The sequence below is a fragment of the Mustela nivalis genome (genome assembly GCF_964662115.1).
Source record: "Mustela nivalis genome assembly, chromosome: 10".
In the NCBI taxonomy this organism is placed as follows: Eukaryota; Metazoa; Chordata; class Mammalia; order Carnivora; family Mustelidae; genus Mustela; species Mustela nivalis.
The window spans coordinates 35,170,879-35,192,343 of NC_139029.1; the positions used below are offsets into that span (position 1 = coordinate 35,170,879).

At 53.9% G+C, this 21,465-nt stretch overlaps 1 protein-coding gene across 4 annotated transcripts; it reads right to left on the reverse strand.

The window, feature by feature from the left end:
- Positions 1-4,139: 4,139 nt before the first annotated feature.
- TAL1 (TAL bHLH transcription factor 1, erythroid differentiation factor) lies at positions 4,140-20,329 on the reverse strand. 4 transcript variants are annotated; one of them, XM_082688095.1, is made up of 5 exons: positions 20,177-20,300; positions 17,351-17,512; positions 13,530-13,973; positions 12,019-12,113; positions 4,140-7,670 (listed from the first exon to the last, which is right to left on the reverse strand). In XM_082688095.1, exons 3-5 carry the CDS (start codon positions 13,970-13,972, stop codon positions 7,216-7,218), a joined length of 993 nt encoding a protein of 330 aa, XP_082544221.1. In that variant the 5' UTR covers position 13,973; positions 17,351-17,512; positions 20,177-20,300; the 3' UTR covers positions 4,140-7,215. The 4 variants fall into 4 exon arrangements, with proteins under 4 accessions (XP_082544221.1, XP_082544222.1, XP_082544223.1 ...); XM_082688096.1 differs by lacking the exon at positions 20,177-20,300 and adding an exon at positions 19,931-20,159; XM_082688097.1 differs by lacking the exon at positions 17,351-17,512 and having other exon boundaries at positions 20,177-20,329.
- Between the last annotated feature and the right edge of the window lie 1,136 nt (positions 20,330-21,465).

A 21,465-nucleotide genomic window follows, 5' to 3' on the forward strand; every position in this document is an offset into this window, starting at 1 on the left:
GCTGGGGAGGGAGGCAGGGTTCCGACTAAGTGAGTGTGGAGGGAAAAGAGGAGATGGAGGGAATGTCACAGTGGGCATCAGGTTACCCTGATTGCCTGGTGTAGGTTCAGGGAGGGAGAGGCCTGGACATGGGTGGGATAAACCAGGAAAGGCAGCTGGGCCACAAAAAGAGCCTGACCTTTGGAGTCACACTTACCTGGCTTGAAGTTCCAAGACTGACACAGATTGTACTGCTGTGGATCTTGGGTAAATCACCTACCCTTTCTGAGCTTCAGTTTTGTCATCTGCAAAGTGAAGCTACTAATTCTCACCTCCCAGGGCTGGCATGGGATTTCAAAAGAATCTACATTGAGTGCTTGTGTGTTATAGAAAGAGCTGTTATTATTGCTAGAAATGGGGTTGGGATAGGGTTATACCTGGGTTCTAGCTCCAGCTTGGAATTGGCAGAAGAGAGAAAGAGGGTAGAGGTGGGGGGAGTGGAAACATTAATTATTCCTCTGGACTTGCAGCATGCTGGCAAGGAGCTTACCCTGTCCCTGTCAGGAGCCCAGGGGCTCAGGGGCTCGGAGGTTGGGTGGAGAGTGTATGGAGCGGAACAGGTACAGAGCCCTACAACCCCAGAAGAAAGTGTTGGGAGAGAGGAATCCAGGGGCCAGGGGAGACCCTGGAGGCCCAGAGTACATGTTTGCTGAATTGGAAAGAACCTGAGGTGGAGGCTGGGCATGTTTCTTGAAGAATGCCATATCCTGTAATCCAGGTGCCTTTGCAGGGAGGCTCAGCCTGTCTCAAGCCCCGGGCATCTCCTCTCAGTGGCGGATGTGAGTTGCTCCAGTGATGCTGGTCCTCCCTCCTGGGGGCCGTACTCCTGACCAGCCCGCCAGGAATCAGACAGGGCCCTCTTTCTATCTTCTGCCATCCCCACAATCTGTAGCAGTCTTGGAACTTCAAGCCAGGTAAGTCTGACCCCAAAAGCCAGGGTTTTTTTGGCAGCCCAGCTGCATTTCCTGGTTTATCCCACCCACGTCCTAGTCTCGCCCTTCCTGAACCAACACCACGTTGACTGCCCTCATGGCCTATCCTCAAGCCGAGCCCATTGGTCTGGGCAAGCTCCCCTGTGCCCACACTCGTTGCCCATGGTCCTGGGCAGATTGCTGGACAAGCTGAGCTGTTAGCTTCCCTGCAGCACAACCCAGGCCTATCTGCTCGCCAAACGCCAACTACTTATTGGCTGTTTCTTCTTCCGCTCTTGAACATCAGTGAGCACTGGCTCTGGACTCAGACCTCACTTCAAATCCTGCAAAAGCTATGTGAAACCCCAGCCCCTCTCTAGGCCTCATTTCCTTCTCTGGACAACAGAGAGAATGTCCGGGGGATCCTGATTTACTTGGTTCCTTATTGTGACTCATGATGGCCGCTGCTGGACGCTATGTGCAGCCCCATGGCACGTCCTCAGTACGCTGGACAGAGGCACTTACTGGACTTGCGTGGGGCTGTGGGACCAGAGGGGGCACCTTCAGTTTTTTGCAAGTAGAGAAGGGGCAGTGGGCAACATAAGGAGGCAAGGTTGCCATGAGGACTTGGATAAACTGCTTCCTGATCTTCACCAGCTGCTGGGGCCCAGCCAGAGAAACCGCACACCCTACCTCCCCACCAACAGAAGCAACCGAAGGGACAGAGCTGTCCATTTGTCCCTAACCAACCCAGGACTGTGGTATTAGGTGGGGGTTGAGGAACATTGCAGGAGGGGTGTTTGTAGGGATGTTTGTAGGGATGACCCAGCCTCCCACCCATCCATCCCAACCCCCCTCTCTTCCATGCTGGCCTCAACACTGAGCTAGGACATTCCATACATTAGAACCTCTTCATAGGGCGCCTGGGTGGCTCAGTGGGTTAAGCCGCTGCCTTCGGCTCAGGTCATGATCTCAGGGTGCTGGGATCGAGTCCCACATCGGGCTCTCTGCTCAGCAGGGGGCCTGCTTCCTCCTCTCTCTCTCTCTGCCTGCCTCTATGCCTACTTGTGATCTCTCTCTGTCAAATAAATAAATAAAATCTTTAAAAAAAAAAAAAAAGAACCTCTTCATACAGTAAATATTAAATAATTTGAAAAATAAAATAATTGAAATAAAATAATTAAAATAATAAATAATTATATAAATAAATAAATATAAAATAAAATAATTGAAAATATTGAATGGGTCCCACGCTCGGTCTTCCAGGGCCCTCAGGAGGCCTAGAGACACATGACCCTTGAGGGGCTCATGTTTGAGTGGGGAAGCAGACAACGGGGCAAACATGAGCCAGCACAGAGGGAAGGAAGGCCCCACCATGTCAGGGCAGTCTTCTGGATGCTGGAGACAAGTTAGCCAGATGAATGGAAGATGGACACAGATAATAGCAACAAAAAGTGCAAAACTGGTTGTTTAAAAAAAAAAAAAAAAAAGGCAACGGGACAGAAAGGAGAGTCCAGCAGGAGCAGAGAAAACAAAGGGCAGAAGGGCAAGAACACGGTCCCTTCCCTGAGGTGGGCACAGGATGCCCTGGGAGGCAGGAAGCCTAGTCCTGCCCTGCTTGCCACTGTTGTCACCATTCCAGGGATGTGTGGCCCTGGGAAGACTCCCTTCCTCTTTGGGCCTCAGTCTTCCCACCTGGAGATGGAGACATTAGCCCAAAGGATCCCCAAGGGCCTGGCCCACCTGGGCAGTCAATAGCCTCACAGCCTCTGCCTGGTGGTCACAGAGTCAGCTCCTCCTGACCTCTCTGGAGGTGGACTGCCTTGCCTTCTCCTGGGAAAGGTCCTTCCGGAAATGGGTGTTCCTCCCTTCTCATTCTCCTCCCCTGATGCTCTTCTGGCCAGAGCATCAGTGACCACTGTGTTGGGCTTGGGCTAACCACTTCCTCAACTCCAAACCCCCTTTTATCATAGGCTCTGAAATTACTGTCTTGTGCACATACTCTCTCTCTCCCTGCCACCCTGCCTGCCTTTCCCCCTAGGACTAAGTCTCATCATCCCGTCCCCACAAGGGCCTCCTTGCCCCAGGCCAGGGAGAAGCACACTTGGAGTCTTCCAAAAGCCCAGAAACTTCTCTCTGGGCCAGGGCATGATCCCAAGCTCTGCCAAGCCCTGGCCCTCCTAGCTACAGGTGGAAGCTTCCTAGGACAGGGGCCACCAAGATCCAAGCCTGGTGAGATAAGCAAGGCTGACCCCAAAGGAGCCCGGGTTATCCATGGGCCCTTTGAGTTCCCCTCTGAACTCATCTTTTTTCCCTAATACTAATCAGCTTCTAATGTGCTGTATCTTTACTACATCAATCCCATAATCAATGTATTTCATATGTTCACAGGTATCTGATCTGTGTGTTTACCGTCTGTCTCCCTGCTAGAATTCAAGCAACACAAGAACAGGGATGTTGGTTTTCTTCACTGCTGGATCTCCAGTACCTAGAATAACACCTGGCCCATTGGAGGGGCTCAAAAAATATTGTTAAATAAAAAGATTGGCTCTCCATTGGAAATTCTGACCTACTGAGCTCCCTGAAGTTCCAACGGTCCATTTGCGGGACCCCACCCTAACTCTTCCACCCTCCCCCTCACCTCCCCTCCTTGCCCGGAACCCGGAGTCCCTGCCTGTACGGGCCTTCCCATTCCTGAGCCTCCATTCACTGATCACTAACCCGAAAGCCTCAGCCTATCCCCGAGCCCCATGTGAGTCCTGCACCCCCAGACCCTAAAGAGCCAGGCATAATAGAGGCAGCCTCCCTTTGAGTCATGAGGGCCCCTGGGATCCTGCTCTGCTGAGAACTTAGTCTGTCCTGAACCAATGATAAAAGCAACCAGCCCAGCCATGGAGCCTGAACCCAACACGTACAGGGGACCATCTGTGGGGTGGCCCCGAGCCAAAAGTGTGGGTACACGATGCTAAGAAGAGTCCCCCACTCTGAGGTCTGGCAGAGCGAAAAGAATGGAACCTTCATAGGAGGAGCCTCCGGGTGGTGGGTGGTGAGTGGGATCCCACCCCGAGAGGACAGCTGAGCTCTGGAGTTCCCTCCATTTCGGGAGAGACAGACTCTTACCAGGCCCCTTCCTTGTAATGTCCCAACTCCCAGGCGTGGGGGGTATAAGCTGCAAGGACAGAGTCCAAGCCCGTCTGTAAAACTTTTATTTAGAAATCTTCCCAATATATCCTTATATATATACACACATCATCACCACAAGGGTTGTGTTGCTAAAGAGTCACGCCCACAGTGTTGGCCTCCGGGCTGTACAAAGGTCAAGGTACCTGGAGTGGTTACTCCTCTTCTGCAGAAAAATGCAGAGACCAACACAACCCATCACGTACAGTACAACAGAGACGGAAAGTGCTGGGCCCGCCCACAGGAACAACGCTCTATGTACAGGGGCAGGGGCGAGCCTTCGGCGGGGGAGGGGTCACGTACCATCGGAATCACAAGTACGACCAGACCATCCCCAAAGGCCGAGATAGTTGTCGGCTGACTACAGATGCTGGGCCCTTTGCTCTGTTTTTGGAAAAGAAGAAAGGTTGTACCATCTTGTCGTTTGTCACCGCCAATAAAAGCATAAGAATTTTCCTGAAAAGATGCGAATCCCTCCAGTTCTTACAATCATCTCTGTTCTCGATTTTTTTCCCCTTTTATATCTTTTCCCTTGGCACAGGTATTATTCTTGGAAGGTTGCCATTTCTTCATAGGTGACGAGGCAGAGGAAGGAGGAGGGTGTGGTGGGTGGGGCGAGGGGGGTGCAGATGAACATTAAAATTGTGGATCTTCAGTCAGTCTTACAAAAACACGAGGCTTTGCCCATCCCTACCCAGGCCCGTGGCGGGAAGCTGTGTTATGTCTTACATATTCTCTGCCCATATCTTTTTCCATTCTCACTCCTCGACCTCTCCTTGGAAGGAGATACAAGTGAGGTCAATCTGGAGAAATGAGGACAATCCGGATAACTCGGGTAAAAGTGGTTTGGAACCTAAATTACCCAGATCCTGTGCAGTCAGGCAGACTGGCCCACTGCCCAGGCCCTGGACTCAGGACAGGAAACCCCGTTGCAGGAATGATGCTGAGGTTGAAAGAGTTCTTTCTGGTCTCAAAATGCTTCTAATTTCATGAATTCACTTGGAATGGAATCCACAGCCCTAGTGGACAGGCCAAGCCAGGGTATTTTATGAGAAACGGACACTGAGAGAGGGATAACTTATCCACGTCATTCTGCAAGTCTGAGAGAAGAGGAAGCCAGAAGCCTGAGTTCCTGATAGAACGAGCGATCCGTCTCCTAAAACCTCTCCATCCATCCATACTGTGGCCACTGTTCACTCCCAGGTCAAATTAATCCACCGGGAAACAAACGCAGCTTTAGGACCGAGGATAGGAGCTCCCTCGTTACACAGATGGGATTCCTCACAGGAGATTCCAAGCATTGGAAAGAAAACAAGCCTAATGTTCAGCAAAATAGGATGCTGGGGATCTGAAATGGACAGAGAGTCTGAGTGCTAAAGGATTACCACGTTGCTCCCCTACTCACAAACTAGACCTCACAACTTAAGAGGGAGGGGACAGAGCCAGGTTTGTGCCCTGTGAGCACAGGGCTGTGCCCAAGGCCCTTCACTGGGTGGGACTGTCTTCCCTCTAACCTCAAAGACAGAATCTGGTGGGAGGTGGCTGCGGTGACTTGAGGGTACAATGACACGTGTATAGGGCTTGTGCGGGGTTTGTTCCATGGGTATGGAACGCATGTCACAGGCAGGCCTGGCCTTAAGAAAACCATGTCCCACCACCTGGATTGACACAAGAGATCAAAAAGGGGCAGTGGTTCACTCTACAAAAAAATTCTTCACTTTACAAAAGGACTTGCGGTAGTATTTCTTTAAAAGATGAAGGATGAGGGTTCGATTTACAAAAATTTCATGTACAGCTCTCAGAGCGGGGTGCTCCTGTGGCGGTAAGCCAACCTTCCAAACACACCCTAGATGACTCGGAGTTGTAGAATGCAGGGGTGCTGGAGATTCTGCTGCGTGAATGTGCACTTGTCTGGGTCTCAGCCAGGTCTCTGATTGGTTTTCCCCCTGCCCTCCAAGTGGGGCTACAGCCTGGGTCTTATCAAGACCTAAAGATCCCACCAATAACTAAAGTCAAGCAAAAATCCCAAATGCCAGGAATTTGCAGGACAGGGTTTGTGCTCAGCTGGGTTCAGACCAAGCCATCAGCAGACACACACCCTGGAGAAGAGCATCAGAGGACCCACAGACGGGGCTGCACATCCACGCTAAGCAGTGGTGCATGGCCATCGGCACATGGCCATCAGCACACAGCCATTGGCTTGCCACCAGAACAGCGGCGGGGAGTGGAGAGTACAGGCAGGCTGCTCTGAGACACTGCCAGGATTCGAACCCAAAGCCCAAAGAGCTCTGGTTCAATTTCACACTCACCATTCTCCCTCTCCCTGCCTTCATGAGGCCTGCCAAGGCAGGCTCTCAGCTACAGACTCAGTCCCCAAAAGGATTAGGAAGGCAAGTCTCAGTGGGGAGAAAGCAGAGCTTTGATCCCCGGGGCAAGCAGTAAGGGCTACTGGGTTTTCTGACCCTCTGGCCCAGCTAGTTGAGAGCAAGCTGTCCACTGGCCATCTTCTTCAACCAGGCCCTATAGAAGGCACCTCGAGGCTTGTGACTGTCTACGGCAGCTGGCAAGCTGGGTGGACCGACATGGGCCTGGGTGAAGATGGGGCTCACCCAGAAATGGGCGGCGACTGGGTACCTATGTATTTGGACAGAGTGGCCACACAGGCCACACCAGCCAGCTTGGGAGGGGTTAAAGGCAAGGCAGAGGCTGCTGGATGTTGCCGGGGAGAGCTGACAACCCCAGGTCTTGGCAAAGACAGGGCCCCTAAGCTCCAGGACAAAAGCAGTGTCAGTCCAGCTTCTTACTGGAGAAGTCTTAGGGATTGGGGGAAGGGAGAAGACTGTGCCGTCTTCATAAAAAGTACCTACCACTTTGCTCCATTTTTCTGTTCTCCCACTGAGGCAGGAGTCAGGGAAGCTGCCCCGGGGGCAGTTAGGGCTCTGCCAAGTTCAGACACCAAGGAAAGCTCATCGAGTCCATTGCCCTGCTTCAGAGCTGCCCAATCCTCACCCCACCTGCCCTGAAGCCCACAGGCCCAGCGGCCTGAGGGTGCCCTCCCGGCTGGTCCTGAACGGTCCCGGCCCCATCACCGAGGACCTGCTCCATCAGCGGCTGGCAGCATGGCGGGATGGAGGCTGCGGGCTGTGTGCTTGGGGGCCGGCTCTTCCGTGTAGCTGTCCGGGCTGGCCGCCCCATCCAGTGAGCTGCCGCAGCTGGAGTTCGGGGACAGCACGTCCTGCAGGAGGTCATCAGGAGGTGCACCGCCCCCTCCCCCACCTCCTCCACCACCAGCCCCCACCACGGGGTCCTTGCCAGGCTTGGCCCGCTGGGTACCCTCCTCCTCCTGGTCATTGAGCAGCTTGGCCAGGAAGTTGATGTACTTCATGGCCAAGCGGAGGATCTCGTTCTTGCTAAGCTTCTTGTCTGGGGGATGTGTGGGGATCAGCTTGCGGAGCTCAGCAAAGGCCCCATTCACATTCTGCTGCCGCCATCGTTCTCGGCTGTTGGTGAAGATGCGTCGCACTACTTTGGTGTGGGGACCTGGAGGTAGGAGGACAAGAGTTTAAAAAAAAGAGATGAATGTCCCCCAAGGCACCTTTTCCTGTACAGAAGAAGAGAAACTATCCTTTGGAAAACTTGGGAAACCTAGAATGCCTTCTTGCTTTTTACTTAGAAAACTCCTGCGGCACCTGGGTGGCTCAGTGGGTTGAGCCGCTGCTACCGCTCAGGTCATGATCTCAGGGTGCTGGGATCGAGTCCCGCATCGGGCTCTCTGCTCAGCAGGGAGCCTGCTTCCTCCTCTCTCTCTCTGCCTGCCTCTCTGCCTACTTGTGATCTCTCTCTGTCAAATAAATAAATAAAATCTTTTAAAAAAAAAGAAAGAAAGAAAGAAAACTCCCGGGGCGCCTGGGTGGCTCAGTCATTAAGCATCTGCCTTCAGCTCAGGTCATGATCCCAGGGCCCTGGGATCGACCCCCGCACTGGGCTCCCTGCTCAATGGGAAGCCTGCCTTCTCCCTCTCCCACGACCTCTGCTTGTGCTCCCTCTCGCATTGTCCCTCTCTGTCAAATAAATAAATAAAATCTTTACCAAAAGAAAGAAAACTCCTACTCAGCCTTCAAACCCCCATTCATCTGTTTCCTCCACTCGGGGGATTTCCCTCAACTTGTCGGGCCAGACCTCACCAATAACCATGGCCCTACAACTCCCTGATCTCCATCATCTTTTTTTTTTAATATTTATTTACTTATTTGAGAGAGAGAAAGACAGCATGTACACACACGTGTGCACAGATCCGACTGGGGAGGAAGGGGTGGGGCAGAGGAAGAAAGAGAGAGAGTCTTTTGAACAGTCCTGTGCTGAGTGTGGAGCCTGATGAGGGGCTCAATCTCACAACCCGGAGATCACGACCTGAGCAGAAACCAAGAATCAGACACTTAACTGACTGAGCCACCCAGGCACCCTTCTGGGACTTTTGACCATTAGTGTCTATGCATGTCTCCCTCTTGGGGCTGTGAGGCATTTGAGGACAGGGACCTTATGTTATTCATTCATTGTGCCAAGAGGCCATGCAGCCCTAGTGAGAAAGACAAACTCTGGAGCCAGACTTTCTGGACTGAATCCCTGACTAGGACTCACTAGACAGTTACTCGGCACAGGTTACTTAAACTCTCTGTGCTTTAGCTTAGTCATCTGTAAAACGGAGATAATACAAGAGTAACTGAAATCATGAGACTGTCACATGGATTGAACAGCTACCACAGGTAAAGTCCTTAATACAAACCTGCCTCAGATTAAACATTCAGTAAATGGCAGCTATCGTCACCCATCCATCAGTTACATACTAATAACTGGGTACCGTGCCGGACACCGTGCCAGGCACTAAGGGGAATAGGGTCCCTGTCCTCATGGAGCATACCTTTTAATGGTGATGACAGATGATGAACAAGTAGCAAACAAATAAAGAAACCAGAAGGCTGAATGTAGTAACAGATGGAAAGGAGCTACTACGTTTAGCTGAGGTGGTTGGGGTTGGCATATTGGAGAAGGAGACATCTATAAGGTAAGAACTTGAGCTGAAGAAGAGCCAGCCAAGCCCAGGTAGGGAAGACAGACTACCATGGGCAAAGGCCCTGAGCTGGAAAATGGCCCAAGCCAACCTGGCTAATCAGTGTGGGTGTGATCAGAGTAGACTGGTTCCAGGCCCCACGGGCCTCTGCAGTAAGTGTGGGGGAACTCTATTCTAAGAGTGATGGAAAACAGGCTTGGCTGATCATGCTGGCGGGGATGGGGGGGGGGGGAGGGGGAATGGAGTAGAGAGCAAAGACAAGAGGGAAAACAACCTACCCTGTGGGCTCTCTCCCCAAGAAAAGAAATGGAGAGATGGGCCACACAAGGCTCGAAACAGGTGTCTGAGGGCTGCCTTAGTCTCTCCATGTCTACTGATGACAGACTAGACCGAAATTCAGACTATATTCATGTCCTGAGCCTTGTGAAGCAGTAACAGACCCCAGTGTGCATGTTTTGAGCACCTATGGCATTCAAAGCACTGCACTCAATGTCCCAGTCCGACCTGGCATTCCCAAAGCCAGAGAAAACAGAAGAGGGCCCTCCTGATGCTCCTGAGCTCCTGGGCTGAGGTGGCCGCTCCCCTCCCAGCGCCGGGCTCCCAGTGGTCACCAGGAAGCTCCATGCACTGAAAGAATTCCTAGGCTGGGGATATTTGTTCGCCCTCTTCAACCTCAGAAAGGGGGTAGGGGAAAACAGGAGAGAAGGGGTCAAGGCCTCCCCTTGGTCCTACAGCTTGCTTCACTGCTAAGGAGAGACAAGGATGGCTCACCCAGGCACGGACACTGGCATGGACACACATACACACAGATGCACACATGCATGTATATACATATACATATACATATACATATACATATACATATACATATACATATACACACATATACACACACACCACCTCTCAGGGAGGACAACGTACCCCCTGCCTGATAGCGTCTGCAAGCTGATTTTCCAAACCCCAACAGGCCCAGGGCCCAGCTGACTCTTTGCCAAAGACCAACCCCAGACTGGGAAAAAACAGACACCTGCCGGCCGGCCTCCCCTGGGCTGCCTGCCGCAGAGGAAATAACTCTCTGTTCTCTGGCCTCCGGGCCAGACAGAGGGCCATCCCTCAACTGTGACATGAGGAGGTCCATCCCTGCTCCACGGCTAATGCTGGCTGACCTGGAGGGAGCAACTAGTTGGGGAAGAGACATGACAATTGCTGTCACGGCTGTAGCGAGACAGAACTCCGAAAGGAGCACCTACCCCCAGCCAGGCCCTAAAAACACTTTACCCCACTGTACTCTCTCAGCAAGCTGTGAGGAAGCTACTACTCTCCCCACTTTCCAAACGAGGAAACAGAGAATCAGGAAAGTTCAGCAGAAGGAATCCACACCAAGTCCCAACTTCAGCCCTTCCATTAGTTCCACCTCTATGGATTCTTTTTGGTGAAATCTCTGATTCCAAAGTCTCATGGACCTACTCTGTACCGCACCCCCCCCACACACACACACCTTCCTCTTCACCTCCATTTCTGTCTATTCCTCTCTGGCAGCTTCCCAGAGAACTCCCCACCTCTCTACACCTTCCTCTTCCCCAAGTCTGTCCATCCCTCTGTGTCCTCCGCCTCTCTGTGGCCAGGCACTGAGTAGGTGCTCAGTAAATATTGGTGACATTTATTAGTAATGGCTTCCCTGTAGTTCTGCACTCCCCCCAAAACCTCAACTCCTGTCCCCTTCTCCTCCTTCCTCTTCTCTGTGCCTGATTCTCCTATCTTCTGCCCTCTCTTCCCTGGGGAACTTTGTGGCTGGTCCTGCCTACTCTCCTTTTGATATACCTCCCTCCCCTCTCTAACCCAGCAGCACTGACAACCCACCACCCTTCCCTCTTGGACCTACAGGCCTCAAGTCCCTGGCTAGTTAGGTCCTATAAGGTCTGTTCCTTGTCCAGACTCTAGGCCCTCTCCCCTCCAGAACACCACAGAGGACTCCTCTCCAGAAGCTCCAGCTTTATACATATCCCTCCTGCTGGCTCCTTGAATAAATCCCAGTCCGGCTTCAAATCCTCAGGTGTCCTTCCTACAGGGGTCCCAGGCCTCAGTGGAGCTGACACATGGGCAGTAGCTCCAGGGATTTGCTCCAAGTTCCGGGCTCTGAAGGGCCTGCTCTCCCGCCACCTGGTGTTGGGTCTCATCTACTACATAGGAAGAGGGCCAGGATACTCCAAATTTCCCATTCATCCAACCCCTTTCCCAAGTTCAGCACGAAAGACTATTCAGGTAGTTCACAATAGTAGTGCTGGGGACCTTCTAGAGGATGCGGGGAGGGCAGGGTAGATTCTGTGATGTCGGGACGGGAACTCCAGGTCTCAGCCCTGGGTATGGAACAGGGGACAAGAGGGCCCCACAATAATGGGACCTAGGACAAGGGCCTTAGCTGTCCAATTCCAGGCAGAGAGCAGACTCCAGATTCCAAAAAGGACTTGGGAGGAGGTGCAAGAAATCCCGGAGGGTCTTCTGCCCTCCCCCTGGGATTCTTGCCAAATGTGGAAATGGAGCTACAGTGGGGACTGCAACTGACCCTAGAGATTTGGGCTAAATGCTGCAGTGTGTCCTCACTGCCATGTGCCCTCTTCCCAGGAGCATGAGGATGGCACCCCTCCAGCCCCACCCATGACTTCCCCTTGACCCAGGTCAGTTTCAGGGCAAAGACTCTCCTTCCAAGGCAGCCAACCCATCTACGTGAGACACCTGTGGTGTATAGTCCCTGAAGATCCCACCTTTGGGGCTCTAACCAGCACGAGGGGTGAGTACAAAGGGAGAGGCAGGTAGACTCACCATCAGTAATCTCCATCTCATAAGGGGAGGGTCTCCTCTTCACTCGATTGTTGGTGGTGAACATAGGGAAGGCATCTGGCTCCCCAAAGAACCCACTGTGGGAGGGAGCAGGCAGATCACAAGATCACATGTAGGTGGAGGGGAGAAAGCCTCCTGAGGGATGCTCCCCACAGGTTCCTTAGCCCTCTCCCCCTAGAAAACAAGGGTAACCCTGCTCCCTTCATACCTGGGTTTGTGATGCAAGGAACATCACACACAGACACCCAAACACACCCACAGAATGCTGCTACTCTCTCTCCTCGGTGAGACAAACAAGGGAAGAAGGGGCCACACACCCACACACCCCTCCCCCCACACACACACACAGTCAGAAGTGAACACATGGAGCATACGCAAAATTGAATACACACACCCCACCGGCAGACATACGCCCCTTCCCAGAAGTGAGCACACAATCCACAGACACCTACCCTCCCAAACAGGTACCCACACAGGCAGGGAGTCGCATTCACACCTGATGGTGGGCAATTTGCACCTCACAGGGCACGGGGTCCCTTTTCCCACAAATCACCCCCACCTTTGCCCTGGCCCCCAGGGGGCCTGTGCACAGACAACAGAAAGAAAACCTCCCTCCACTGACCACTGCTTACACCCCCACCACCACCACCACCACTCTGGGATCTCAACAGCTTCCTCCTCAAGGTCTCCCATAGACTCACTAACTGCCCCACATTGTCAACCCCTGCTTCATCTTCCTGTCTATACCCCAAACCTTCCTCCATCTCCCCACCATCTCAGTGGCCCCAGCAGGGGAACGGACACCTTAACAGGAGTGGGGTACAGACCCCAGCCGGAGACGGAAGCTAAGGGCATAGGGGCTCAGAAGGGGAGGAAGGAATCCGCTCCCCACATCGGCCCTGTAGCGGTTTCAGGGGAGGGAGCCCTCTTGCAACCTCAGATCCCTATCTCTTACCTGTCCACCGAAGACGGCAGCTTCCAGAAGAATTGCACGGTGAGTGCATTCAGACACATTCTTGCTCACACTCAAGCATTCTTGCTCACACTTGGTCCACACGACACCCCAGCACGCGCGCGCGCGCACACACACACACACACAGACACACACACACACACACACCCCATACAGCGCGGCCAGCGTGCTTCTGCTCAGTGGCAGCCACAGCCCGCACTCCCGAAGGCGTGGACCCACTCTCGGGCTTCCGCACACCCATGCACTCTGCACCCCCCAGCCGGCCCCGCGCACACGCACACGCACACGCCCGCAGAGGACCCCCAGTCGCTGGCGCTCGGACTCGGGCGCGCGGGCTTTTCCGCCCTCGGGTTCATAGCACCCCCTCTCTTCCTGCGCTCCCGCCGCTCCGCGCCGTCGGGAGGAAGGCGGTGGCTCCGAGGGGCAGGAGGGACGCCTGGGCCGAGGGCTCCCCCCCCCCAACCCCGCCCGCCCGTCCCGCCAGTCCCTCCCGTCCCGCCGGTCCCGCCGCGGCGCTGACCTGCCGAGCGAGGCCAGCGGCTGGCTGAGGCTGTAGAGCAGCGCGCGGCCGGGGGCGGCGGGGGCCGCCAGCGCGGGCGGGCTCAGCTGCACCATGCGGCCGTCGCCGGGCAGCTCCGCGGGGGCCGAGGCGGGCGCGGGCCCCGGAGGTCTGCACAGCTCGGTGGTGGGCACCCGATGGCGCGCTTCGGCCGCCGCAGCCGCGTCGCGGCCCTTTAAGTCCCGCGCGGCGCCGCCCCCACCAGCGGGGCCGCCCCCCGGACCGCTGCGCGCGCCCAGCTCGATGACCGGGGGCTCCGCGGGGGCCGCGCGGCTCGTCTCCTTGGCGACGCCGTTCAGCAGGACCAGGTGCGGGGGGGCCATGCGGGCCTCGGCCGCGGCCGCGTCCCGTCCCTCGAGCGGGGGGTCACTGTGGGCCGCCTCGCTGGGCGGCCGCTCCGTCATCCTGCGGGCAGACAGACAGACAAGCGGACGCCCGCTATTACAACCGCCCCCAGCCCACCGAGGGGTGGGTGAAGGGCAGAGAGAAATTCGCGCACCGAGACGTGGGAAGAGGCGGACTTAGTGCCACATGGACACACGCCCCCCCCCTGCCCCACCCCGGGGCCTGAAGGCAGGAGGGGAAGAGGGACTATGGTTTGGGAGAAGAGAGAGGGTGTCTGGGAGACACAGAGACCCAGGAGATGAAAAAAGACGACAGGCACTGGAAGAAAAGGAATACAGCCAGCGAAAGAAAACAGAAGGGGGGAAAAGGAGGAAGGAAATGTAGAAAGAGGCGAGAAAGAACTAACATCGTGTCCCCCTGCTCAGGCCGCAAGGGAAGAGGAGGGAACAAATCCCCTGACCGTGTTCCTCCCGCCCCCCCTTTTGGTTTTGGCGGGGAAACTGTCGCGGAGGTGGGGTGCTTTTCGAACCTCCCTTGCCTCTCAACAAGTAGAGACCTCAGGGAATGGAGGCTGCAGGGCCCCGGGTCCTCTGTGCCACAGCTGGCAGAAACTCCTGCCCTCCTTTTCAACACATATTCACGCCCCCCCCCCCCGCAGGGAGTGTCCGTCTGCACTAAGCAAATACACCGGGTATTCTACACAGCTGCTGGAAACCCCAGTGGCCCTTTACTCCCCACCATACCAGAGATGAGACTCGTGGGAGAGATGATCCTAGCCCTAATCCCCCTCCCCCTCCACATTCCACCTCTTTGAGCTCAGCTGGACTCAGAAATGAGGTGCGGTGTGGAAAGAAGCTTGGCTAAGTGGATGTGGAACCCAGGCATTCAGAGTGCCCCCAGGCCACTGGGGGTCTCAGCTCCCACCCTTGAGTGGGAAGAGATATCATGAAGGCCCTTGAATTCTTCCATCACCCTCTCCTGCCTCTGGTCTAGTCTGGGAAATGGGAGCAATCCTCATTAATGCATTTAAAAGCACCGTTCAAATGCTCAAGTAAACATTATTATTGGCAAGGAGACCCAGCCAGCGAGGGGACTGCCTTGCCCAAGGTCACGTGAACCTATTTGCCACAGAGCCACAGAGCAAGACCAGAACTACGATCTCACTCTGTCTACATTATCCTCCTGTATACACCCTCCTAAGTATATTGCTGGGGCTGAGGACACTCCTTTTCTCCAAAACCATACTCCAGGGTGACCAAAGAGGCTCTACTCTCCACTAACACTTGCTTGTAGAGGGGTGGAGGCTTCCATCACCCAGCTTGGATGCCCATGGAGCCGGGCCCCAAAAGAATAAAAACCAAAAAAACAGGAGACTCTGGGTCTGGAGTCTGGGAGTGCTTTTGAGTTGTTTTAATAAAATAAACACACACACATACACAGACACAGATATACACATATATAATCAAATCAATAGGCTTTGTAAGATGTTGAAAATGGGGTTTCTCGTCTCAAAATTAGATGATTGGGATATTTCATAGCAGAAAATACACGAAAATCAAGCCCAAGCAGATTCCGTCTAATCATTCACGGCAGCTGCGCTGCCACTGCACCACTCTGGACCGGGGCTGGCCTGAGAAACGTCCTCCCACCCCAGAAGAGAGACCTGACCTTCTGAAACCTCCTTCAGAGCTCAGCAAAATTGCCACACACAAGCTGACAGAGAATTGCCATTTGGATTGCGCTTTTGCCCTGGGTCTGCCAACTCCATGGGCTCACCAGGAAATAAGAGAATTCTCCAAGACCTGGTGAAAAGAGCCACAAAGGCAGTGGGTCCTCAAGGCTTCACTGGAAGTGAGTTTACGACTATGGCGGAAACAATAGATCCGTATCCACAGAATGGGACTGCCAAGACACTGCACCAGAGGTTTACTAGTCCAGTCTTCCTGGCTCCCCTGCAGCAGGGAAATGCACCAGTAATATACTACCATGTGGTCAAATATAATATACTATAATATATATATAATATAATATACTATCCTTTGACCAATGTGGTCAAAGCGACAAGCCCCAAGGTCCTGGCACCCTACCTTACTGTCCTCACACACCATTGTGTACCCAGTGACACGTGCTTCAGCCACAGCTTCTAACTCAGTAACAAACAAACTGTGCATGCGGCAAGCTCTCCTTATGACACATTTATACCCTCTGATTAATTCCAAGTCTTCATGTAGGCACGGATCCCGGGGGGCAAGAGGATCACATATTCCAAATGAGTTGACCCTGGCCCCAAATGCCCTCCCCAGCCACCTATAAATATCTATATCTCACAGGTTTCCTGTGATAAACCTATATGATTGGTTCCTAGGGTCTGTGGCCGACCTCTCCCCACCCATCCCCGGACCTTAGGAAAACCTGGTGGGCTGTTCAGCAACCAGGATCACCCAGGGGAGGGGTCCATGCTCCAGAAAAAGCCAACAGAGCACTCATAAGTACCTTTGGTTGTAGGGGACTAAACCCCATCACTTGGCTTCGTTAAGATTACTGGAAGGAAAGCCTGAGTGATTTTTGTTTGTTCATTTGTTTTTATTTGGGGAAGATGAGAGAGTGGGGAGAAGCTTTTGAACAGAATGACACTAGACTATTTGACCAGTACAAGTCCTCTGTCTTTGTGTCACCCAGAACCAGCTCAAAGCCCCCAACACCGGATCCTCATCTCCTGTTGCCAGATGGCCACAACATTTCCGCTTGTGTCTGAGCAAGACGGGGATCCCAGGAGCTCCTGGGGGGCAGGCACTAGGTTTCGGGCAGCTCCCAATGCCCGGCAGGGAAAATTTCTCCTATGAAAACAGCCTCTCCTGGTATGAGTTAAGAGCTAGCTGGCTTCCTGTCCTTCATAATGCACCCACACCCGAATGACCCCCTGGGGGAGCCCCAAGCCTGCTGGAGAACCAAAAGCACCAGTGAAGAGAGCCACCTTTCCAGCCACTAGGAGACAGCGAGAGAGTGAGAGAGCGGAGGGGTGCTCCAGCACAGCCCCACCCTAGGCCTTAGGCCCCAGTCAAGGCCCACCGGAGTTGGGACTGCGCTAGCTAGCCGGGGTGGCTGGGCCTTCTTCCTGCCAGCGACCCAGGCACACACAGCCTGCACCATCCGGATATAGCCGCGCCAAAGTTAGGAGCCTTGTGAAACACCCACAGAACCAGGACTGATGGGAGCGGCCTGGGGAACTAGGTTCGGCTAGGTGTTTTTACCCAGGATCAAAATGAAAAGGGCTTTAGAAGTCACAGAGACACAGATACCAGATTCCCAGCTCTGGGTTCATCCCCTCCCCCAGTTGTAGACTGGACTGTCCTCTGTCCTAAGCTTCCCCCACCCCAGGCCGGAACCCAAGGTCTTCCTGGACACTGTTTCCACTAATACTGTTCCCCAAAACTCACCTGGGGCATATTTAGAGAAACCGGCCCCTCTGAATAGGATCTCCACTCCGCCGCCGCCGGAGAGGGGCGGGAGCCAAGGTCCAAGCTGCGGACGGGGATCTTTGCTTTTCCCCTCTCTCGCTGAGAGACCAGCAGTTAGGCCACGGTGTGGTCCAGAGCAGTCTGCCGCGCCCAAAGCCAGTTTCCAGGAAAGATGGGGGTGGAGAGAAAGAGGGAGGGCGAGAGGGAGGAAGAGAGAGAAATGGGGGTCAATGGCTGGGAATTACCTCCTGTCCTCACCAAGCAGCCCAGGGAATTGCAAATGCCTTTCTGCCCCCACCCTGCAGGTGTTTGAAGATTCCCCCCAGGCCCCTTAAAAAAGAATCCTACACTTGACCAATCAGGAATAACTATTTACTCCAACAACAACAAGGAGCTTAAGGTCTACACCGACCACGGGAACAATTTCGGGCCCTCCGACGGGGTTGTCTGGCTCAGTGTGGCCGAGTTTGTTTTCTAAGCACCGACGGGTCTATGCGGTTGGCTTGGGAACCCGAGTCAGGCCGGATCAGCGGCCGAAACGCCTAGCGCCACTGGGTGGGTAAATGTGTGTTGGAAAAGGGGAATCCGGTTTTCAGACCCTGATCTGTAGGGCAGAACGTCCAAGGTCCCCATTCTCTCCATGCCCACCTTTAGTGCAAAACGAAACCAGAACCCGATTCGAAAGGCTCCTTTCCCACAGGAATGGAGTCAGAACAGCACGGATCCAAGAGGATGGGGGTGGCAAATATCTGATCTATCTAGGTCCCCTCTTTTCTTCCTACCAATGAGAGAAAGAAAGAAAAAAGAAAGAAAAGAAAAGCCTGCCGCCACCTTCCTTTCAACCATCTCCACACAATGATTTTAATTTTTTCAGTGTTCAGAGTACAGGAGAATTCTAATAATTCCTTGCAGCAATAAACAAGGCAAAGGCAAGAAGGATAAAGTCCAATACTGCTCCCCAGTGTGTAAGACAGGGGGATCTAGGTTGCATTTTTTTCTTCTCCAAAGGGTTTTATTTAATTTGTTTTGCCTAAATTGTCTAGTTTATGATTACACATCGAAATCCTGGATTAATTCCAAAGGACTCCTTTTTGCTCTGGCTTTGGTGGAAATATAGGAATAATTCTTCCCTGGGGTTTCAGTCCAATGCGGGAGATTTTCTTTCTCCTCTTCCAATCTAGATGGTGGGGGAGGGGGGAATCCACTCATTCCTGTGTCTTAGGTTCGGGTTAATTTTTGCTTTATGACAGCGTCTCTGTGCCCCGTTCCTCTCTCCATTTTCTCTCCCTACTTCAAACCCAGTAACTTAAAAAAATAGAGCTGGCTGTGGGGGACCGGGTTGCTTTGTTATCGCTCCTAAGAAGCTAAATGGTTGGACAAGCCACTTCGCTACTCGACGATTACTTTAATTAAATAGAACGATGATGATGATGATGATGATGATGACATTAATAACCACAATAACTGGCAAAACAAAATCCATTTTTATACAGCGAGGGCAGCACTGATCCATCCCTCCACAAAGCCTGACTCTGGTCACCACCCATGCGACGGATACCTGACCCACACCGCAATGTCGCTCACCCGGGGAAGGGATGGAAAAGTGTCCTTTTAGATTAACCCGAGGGGCCCCACCCCAGGAGCGAAACCCGGAGAATGCGCCCATTGTCTGCTCCAGGCCTCTCCCGCAGACCCCGCGGAGGTACCTGCGAAACTGACCAGAAATGGATGAAGCCTGGGTGCGGCGGAAACCGAAGCCAGCGGCTACCGGCGTGAAGGCGCGGGCCTCGGCGAGCGCTGCTCAGCTTCGAGCCTGGAAGAACCTCCCACTCGCTAACAAACCCCTCAAACACGGAGGCACCGACCGGCCTCTGGACAGAGCAGCCGCGGATAGCGCTCCATCGGCCCATCCAAGCCAACACTGGATTCCGAATACATCATAATTTGGAATAAAATGTGAAATCCCTCTCCCCGCCCCCTTGCCGCCTCCTCGACTTGCGGTTCCATCTCCAGCTCGCCCTCCCCTCCACCCCCCACCGATCGGCAAATACACTTCTAAAGGACACAAGCACACAAGCACACAACCCAGCACGGACAGGACCACACACGGTCCAGCCCCACAGAAGGGAAGCAAAGTAAACACAACCCAGCGCTGCCCTCCAAGCCGACATGGTCAGGCCCGCACACTGGCCAACACGATACAACGAAATCAGAACGCAATCGCTCGTGGACACACATCTAACGTAATCAGGATCACATATGTCCGACACAACAACGAAACCACCCAAACACAGTCGCAAAGGCCACACACCCCAACACGCAGAGCCAGACTCTTGTCGAGAAGGAAAAACGAGCATAATCGTATACAGCGATGAAAACGCAGGAGGGCTCGAAGAATCCAAATCAACAGCCCAAAGACCGCGGACACCATCACACTCAGACACACAGCCCTTCGCCTGGAAGACCACACTCGGAAGAAGTCAGCATTGCCGACGGCTCGCACACGCACTCACAATCCCACCGCATGCACACAACCACCAAGAAGAAATGAAAACCAACCACCGCCTCGCGCATTTCTGTATATTGCGTAAGGAAAAAGGGGAAGGAAGGAAGAGAGTCTCCGAGGCGGGAGGGGCGGCGGCGGCGAGCGGAGGGCGTCCGTGGAAAATGCCCCCCATCGAAAGAAACACAGGGAAAAGGAGCGAAGCCCTCTTCTGCGAGCGGGGAATAGAAGAGAAGAACTGATGGGGAGTTCCGCGGGGGGCCGCAGGTTGCTTTCCCCTAGAAAAAGGCCGGAATGCTCACGTTTTGCTGCTACGGGGGGATGCGTGTGGCCATTTTGAGGCCTGGTCCTTGGAGCGGAGGCCCGCCCCCGCCCCCGTCCCCGTCCCAGTCCCCCGCCCGCGCGCCCGGGCTCCTCCAGCGACGCGCGCTAATCCCGCTCACGTTCTGGGCCTCGTTAGCATGGGCCGAGGCGCGCCGGGGCCGTGTGCGCCGCCGAGATAAGGCACTGCCGCGGGTCCGCTCGCCCCCGATAAGCGCCTCGGCCATTATGGGCCAAATGATTCATTTTAATTTGGCAATTTTACCGGAGGGAGTGGAGACTGGTTGTGCGGCGCTGGGGCCGGCTCCGGAATGCGCCACGGAGACAGTTAGGCGCGCAGTCTAGGACTCGGCGAGTCCAGCCCCATTTCTGATCCCGAAGCCTCTCGGGAACCGGGCACCGCAACCTCAGTCCCTGGGCCTTCCAGACACCTTTCTAAGGCGGCTTTCATCCCAGAACCCCGTCCCTGCCTTTGACACCCAAACCATCACTCCCCAACCTTTCCCTGGCATTCATTCTCCAGTGTCCTAGACACCCGCATTTCAAAGGGCAGTTCCTCAACCCAGAAAGCTCCCCGCTTCTCCCTACCCCCCTCGCCCTCCTCAGCCCTGGCTCTATTCTGCGCTAAAATGGAACGTGCTTCCCTCTAGGACCATAAACTGAACTCACATCCACGGGCTCTGGGGAGGGACAACTGTTGTCAACGGAGCGATTTAAATGTCCCTTCTGCGGAGTTCCAGGCTAAGCCCGGAACCTGGGAACGTCCCAACCCCCCATTATATTTTAAACATTTTAATCTTGCTATGGGAGCACCATTCTAAGCACTCTACAAACACAGATTCCTTTCCTTCTCATAAACAATCCTAAAAGGCAGGTGTTATTATTATCCTCCATTTAGAGATGAAGAAATTGTGGCAAGGACAGTCAAAGAAACTCAACCCAGGTGACAGACCTAGTACTCGGTGGAGCCTGGGTTTGAAACAAATTTGGCCTCAGAGTCCTCTCAGGAGCCCAGGTGACGAAAAAGGGCAGCTAAAGTCTAGGCTGGGAGGAGAGATCTGGACTCAACTCCTTAGAAGGACCAAGATCTTACTGTGGAGTAGAAATCTGGGTTCAGTGACGAGTGGGCAACTGGGACTTAGCCCAGGGAAAGCACCTGCTTTCATTCTTTTATGGTGAAGTGGAAACAGCACAAGCCCAAATCTTGCAAGTCACTTGGCTCTTAACCTCCATTTACTTGTCTGTAAAATGAGGAGATAATACCTACCTG

Excerpts from the sequence above, each read along its gene's own strand:
- TAL1 (XM_082688097.1), bottom strand. The coding sequence starts at position 13,972 with ATGACGGAGCGGCCGCCCAGCGAGGCGGCCCACAGTGACCCCCCGCTC. Across the intron at positions 12,114-13,529 it reads CCGCTGGCCTCGCTCGGCAG|TGGGTTCTTTGGGGAGCCAG; the intron begins GTCAGCGCCGCG and ends TCCCTCCCACAG. Across the intron at positions 7,671-12,018 it reads TGAGATGGAGATTACTGATG|GTCCCCACACCAAAGTAGTG; the intron begins GTGAGTCTACCT and ends TCCTACCTCCAG.